The sequence below is a fragment of the Harpia harpyja genome, chromosome 12, assembly GCF_026419915.1.
Source record: "Harpia harpyja isolate bHarHar1 chromosome 12, bHarHar1 primary haplotype, whole genome shotgun sequence".
Taxonomy (NCBI): Eukaryota; Metazoa; Chordata; class Aves; order Accipitriformes; family Accipitridae; genus Harpia; species Harpia harpyja.
In genome coordinates this window covers 4308667-4314722 of record NC_068951.1, presented here as the reverse complement: position 1 = coordinate 4314722, position 6056 = coordinate 4308667, and the positions used below count along the sequence as shown (strand labels likewise).

Genomic DNA, 6056 nt, shown 5'->3' with positions numbered 1-6056 from the left:
GCCGCCAGGTCAACCCCGGCCGCACACGCCACACCGCAGCCTTTCCAGAGAGGAGTTTTTTTGCTGAAACGCGGTTATGTTTAATTGCCAGTTTCCCTCACGCTAACCCACTCTGATTTCAAAACCACTCTTCAGAGGCTCCGCCTGGCAGCCAGCCCGGGGCAGCCGTGCCCCCACACCGCGAGGTGAGGCCGGGCCGAGCCGCCCCCGGCCCCGGCCCCGCTTACCCTCCGGCCCGGCGTCCTGGCAGCCAGCGGCAACCCGCGGAGGCGACACCGGCGCCGGAAACGATGAGCGCAGGGAAATCCTGAGGCAGAGATTAGGTAATAGGGAATGTGCTCTCAGGTTTCCTTCGGGTTCCTGTGAGGAACCTACGCGTCTGGCTGCCTTCGCATGACTCATCACATCGGCGCGCCTCTCAGCGCGCCTGCCCTCCACCTGCCTCCCCCCCTCTCCCCGTCCCCCTCTCCGCCCGCTCGGCCTCCTTCCCCTTCCCGCCGCGGAGCCGGGCCTTTCCCCCCCCCTTCAGGCCGCGGTCCGGACCCCTCAGTCCCCTCAGCGCCGGCCGCGCTCCCGCCGCCCAGGCGCGCACCCCCTCCCCCGCCTTCCTCCTCCTCCGGCGGCGTGCGCGCCCCCGCGGGTCCGGCTCGGGAGCGCGCGCGCAGGCGGGCGGGCGGGAGGGAGGCGGCTGCCGGCGGCGGCGGCGGGCGGGCAGGCAGGGAGCTCTCTGCGGGTGCAGTGCTGATCCGCCGGCGGGCGGCCGGGAATGCGAAGCAATGGCCGCGGGCGGCTCGGGCAGCAGCAGCGGCGGCGGTAGCGCGGAGGAGAAAAGCTACCGCCGCTTCCTCGAGCTGTTCTTGGGCGAGTTCCGCGGGCCCTTCGGGGCAGAGCCGGCGCCGGCTCCGGCTCCGGCTCCCCCCCCCGCTGCCGACGCCGCGGCCGCCGCTGACGAGGAGCCCGGGGCAGAGGGAGAAGCGGGAACGGCCGCCGAGGCGGAGGAGGGCGAGGGCGACGCCGGCGACCCTCAGCCTCCCGCCCCGCCGCCGCCTCCCCCGCCGCTGCCCCCGCTGCCCCGGCCGCTCTCGGAGTACATCACGGAGGAGGAGGTGGAGGGCGAGTGCCTGGACCTCTGCCTGCAGCAGCTCTACAAGTAGTGAGTGCCGGGCTGAGGGGAGGCAGGGCGCGGGGCTGAGGGGGAGCCTCCCGTGTGGGGCTGAGGGACCCCCTCTGTGGGGCGGGAGGCGGGGGCATGGTGTGGGGCTGAGGGGATCCCTCCTGTGTGTGTGTGGAGTCTCCATTGTGGGGCTGAGGGACCCTCTCTGTGGGGCGGGAGGCGGGGGCAGGGTGTGGGGCTGAGGGGATCCCTCCTGTGTGTGAGGGAGTCTCCATTGTGGGGCTGAGGGACCCCCTCTGTGGGGCGGGAGGCGGGGGCAGGGTGTGGGGCTGAGGGGATCCCTCCTGTGTGTGAGGGAGTCTCCATTGTGGGGCTGAGGGACCCTCTCTGTGGGGCGGGAGGCGGGGGCAGGGTGTGGGGCTGAGGGGATCCCTCCTGTGTGTGAGGGAGTCTCCATTGTGGGGCTGAGGGACCCCCTCTGTGGGGCGGGAGGCGGGGGCAGGGTGTGGGGCTGAGGGGATCCCTCCTGTGTGTGAGGGGGGAGTCTCCGTTGTGGGGCTGAGGAGACCCCCCCGCTCTGTGTGTGGGCAGGGGGAGAGCAGGGCGAGGGGCGGTGGAGCCCCCCACCCCGCCATACTGGGGGGGCGAGGGCAGGCTGTGGGGCTGAGGGAGACCGTCCTGCTGGGGGAGGCGAGGGCAGGGTGCTTGGGGAGGGGAAGGTCCCGCAGGCAAGGAGTTAAGGACTTTGGTGGTGCTCGGGATCAAAGCGTCCTGCTCTCTCCTGTTCCCCCCCTGCCCAAAAGACGCCTCTTCTCTCTGCCCCCCTCCTTCCCTCTCGCCGGGACCGGGAGCGAAGAGGCGAAGGGAGTAGAGAAGGGAGAGCCGCGAGCATCCATCTGGAGAGCAGCTTGCTTGGGGAGGGAGAGTGGTGGGGGAAATGTCTCACGCTCTGGTGCCAAAGCAGGAGGGGGCTTTGCCTGTGGTTGGTTGTATTGAGGCTTGAAATTGAAATGTTCCCTGCGTGAGGGTTTGTAAATGGGGAAACCTCTGCCAAGGAAGAAGGAAAGGGAGAACAAGGGGCAAAGAAAGAGAGGCAGCCTGCCCTCTTCCCCCCCCTCTAAAAAAAAAACAACCCTACATCGAGAAAACCACACCATGTATTTACAGACCAGGGAGAAAAGAGGAGTAGAAAGCCTTAGGAGAAAGCTATCCATAATCATGGGGCTCTTTATACCGTCAGCTGGGGAAAGCCAGCTATACTCTGCTCTGTACGGAGGCAGTTTCCAGATCTGTGCTTTCTACAGGCTGGTGCATAAAGAGGAAACAGATGGGATCTATTCCCAGTGTGAAAAGTCTGTGGACTGAAACCTAAAGATCAGTTACCAGTGCCTTGTATTGTGCTCAGCTTGGGCTTTGAAGGCTTGAAATAGAAATGGTTGTTAGTGGCGTTTCTTTAGGAACCTTTTTAAACTGATGCCACAGGAGGAGACAAATGAACCTGCGGAAATATGCACAGCACACCGGGGAGCTTTCTGCCATTGAGCTGATAATTGTAATGAGAGGTGTTACTCAGTCGCAAAAATAAATAAATAAAGAACCGGGTTTTACAACTGCATGGTCTGTTTCTATTCAATTCTCATCTGCCCTCTGCGTTTGTGGACGATAGGGACAACACAATGATAGCTGCAGAGGACAAAGCTCTCCTATTCACACATGCTTACCCTGCCACCTTTGGAAAGTCTTTCTCTGGAATACAGCAGCACATTCATAGGATGTGGTAGAGAGGAGAGAGTCAAGTCCCTTCTACGTATTTAGGATGTGTTTTGTTTTTTTAAAACAGACTTGTGAAATCAAAAGTCAGATTAGTGTAAATAAAGTTTTAGACATAGAGCAGATTATGTTAAAGTATTATTTAAAGTATAGCTATGAAATTATTTTGAACTTGAATTCCTCCCCCGCTCCCTTTTCTCTCTGCATGTCCCCATACCCCAGGACAGGCAGACTTAGATTCCCCGGTTTCTGAGGCCCATATTCATGCATGAAATTATTAAGCAAAAACAAAGAAGAAAAAAAAAAAGAAGACATTTTGAGAGGATTATTTATATAGGGATAGCTCTTGCCAGGTTGTGGGGTTTTTTTGGTTGGGGTTTTTTTTTTTTTCAGCCTTTGTATAAATCTTTTGGTGGCTACTGAATGAAACATCTCTTTGGCTTTGTTTATGGTGAAATTCATGCAGACTTCCTTCTACAGGCACCTACATTATGAAGCAAAAAGCAGTATCTACCTCAAAATTAAGGGAGCAGGGGATCATGTTGTAACAAAACTGTTTTCCAAAGCTTTAAATGTTTTGCCAATGTATAGAAAATGCATTTTCAAATAGTAAATTAATATCTTTTAACTGAAGATTTATAGACATTGATTTATATCTGTCTAGCTAAGATAACTGCAAAATGTAATTCTTTAGAACATTTTAAAATACTATAAGCCAAATCTAATAACTTTTAATATAGAGAGCTAAACTGAAATAGTTTTTTCTTGCATGATGGTGCAATCTGAGGTAAGTGCAAGTATGCAAAACTGTTCTTCAGATAAAGTATTGTATTTTTAGTACACTCTCCAGTCACCAGAGAAACTTTAAAATGTCACAGGATTGTAAAACAGGCAAAAGTAGAATGTCGTCCCCCTTTACAGCTAAGGGTTCTACTGGTCAGATGATTCCAGATATGGGAAACTTCATGCATACGAGTAAAGCTACTCTTGTGCCAAATGGTTATGATAGTGTTAAAAAAAAAAAAAACAACCCACATGAAAACTCATGTGAAGGGGAATATTTTATTGGTATGTCATTAGCAAGAAAGACTATATTGTGAAGGCATGTTTTCTGTAACTGTAACTATGTATTAGTCAAATGACTGGTTTGCATTATATGTAGCATGAGGATAAAACCCACTACTGTGAAAAATCCAACAGCTGTTTTTCAGCTATTTTAAGCTCACAGCTTTAGTTCTTTTTGAGGGAAGTAAGACCATCTCAGAAATGAGAACATATTGCCAATCATGAAAAAAATATAATAGTTTTCTGCCACTGTGTAGATCAGTATCAAAGAGTTCCTATTTATGAGATTTTCCTGCTATTTTCCAAAAGACTCATATTCCCCTTTGAGATTTCCAGTTCCTGGTTTCTTTCTAGAGACAGCATATGCTTGGAAAATTAGATTAATGTAATCTTTATTGAATCCCACAAAATAGGTACTGTGTGCTTTCTTAGGGATCCTCAACAGAATGAAACTGATCAATAGGAGGTATGTTAGATGAAGAAAACAATCAAAAAAGAATGTTTGAGGAATTGCATTGGAACATTGGCTGATAGCTTGAAAGTTCCTTTTGTGATTATCTTCTATAACATCTTCTTCAAGAGAAAGCTATATAATTTAAATAGTTTCTGTGTAGAAACAAATATACTAAGGACTTAATCTGTTAAATATGGGACCCCGTTGTTTGCTTCCACTGATTCAGGAGTAGACCTCATTTCTGACATTTTAAAGGAAGAAGTTACTAACTTGATGTAGCAGTTACATATCATGCGCTGTTCTTTTCCTCTTCCTACTGATACTTTTATTAAATCTAATGTATTTAAGAAGCTGGTTCTTGACAAGACATCTGAAGAACTCGTCAACAAAGATGTGGTTGCTAAGAGAGGAGAGGGCCAGACTTAGTTAAATGGTGCACCCTTAGAAGTTGTGCCAATAGGAAGAACAAATTTATCTTGCTGTTACATTTTTTTTCCTGTACAAATGAAATAATCTGAAAAATTCAGTTGTATATTGCTCTTGCTTTTCTTTTTCTCCCCCCCTCCCCCAGCTTTGATGAGAATAGGTGTAGTTGGTATCATTTGTACGTTCAGGTTTACTTTCAGTGATTTTGGTGGTACAATATTTTGCTTTCAAATATTCATTTAGAAACAATTTTACCAAGATTAGAAAGTAGGCCTGTTTGTGTTGAGATTTGCAAAAGAAGGAAAGTAAAATAAAAATAAAATTTAATGTTATGTCATCTTAAGTGCTTAACTAAGGCGCTGGTGGCAAAATGATTATTTTGAGGACTGCAAAAATCTTGCTCTGACTTTGAACACGAAAAGAAAACCTTTTAAGGACTGCCCTTTTAGATTTCTTCAGAGAATACTATGCAACATTCACAGAATATTATAGATCCCAAGTTTAGGATTGAGGAGGTTTGACAGAAACCATTAAATTTCCCACTCCCAGCTCTGTTGATGATTTGGTTCTGCACCTTAGATTGTTCCTGGGTAACAGCATGACAGTGCTATGGCTGAGGCGGGTTGTAGCTGTGTTAATGTCTCACTGGAGCCCCCTCCAAGATTAGGAATCTCTTCCAGAGGGTAGTTGTCGAGCTGGCTGCTGTCAGCCACGTGCTACAGAGTGAGCAACAGTGGCCTGGAGTCCTAGAGACTCGGCCGTGAGTACCACGCTCTGCCACGCAGGTGTAGAGCTGTGTGGGTGTGGCTGCTGATGCCGACACCCTCAGACCCAAGGGATTTTGGTCCTAGAAATCATGGTGCTTCTCTGTAAAGAAATTCTAAAACATCTCGTAGAAGTGTATGCAGAAAGTTGGGAGAACTTCAGTATTGTTATTAATGCCTTATGACTTCTTCAAAGAACCTACTATGAAATTCAACCTCTGTATTGGATGAAGGTGATATCATAGCACACAGAGATGGGCATGTTTCATACGCTTTAGACTGGAAATCATTGTAATCTACAAATAGGTGGTATTTAGTGATAATCACTTTCAAAACACAATTAATGGTGTAGATAGTGAGAGATCCTTCATGTTCTTTTTAAGGCATCTTCAGTTCATGCTCCCACGCTTTTAAAAAATACTGAATCAAATCAGATATTTTGATACTCTTTTTAAAAAAAGAG

The 6056-nt window shown here is 49.4% G+C and overlaps 1 protein-coding gene across 1 annotated transcript in view; it reads left to right on the top strand.

Annotated features, from left to right (window-relative positions):
- The first annotated feature begins 671 nt into the window (after positions 1–671).
- PPM1E (protein phosphatase, Mg2+/Mn2+ dependent 1E) overlaps positions 672–6056 on the top strand; it is a 76191-nt gene continuing 70806 nt past the window's right edge. The window contains exon 1 of the mRNA XM_052804952.1: positions 672–1153. Within this exon, the coding sequence (XP_052660912.1) occupies positions 777–1153 (377 nt within the window). The 5' untranslated portion in view covers positions 672–776. The remainder of the gene's footprint in view (positions 1154–6056) is intronic.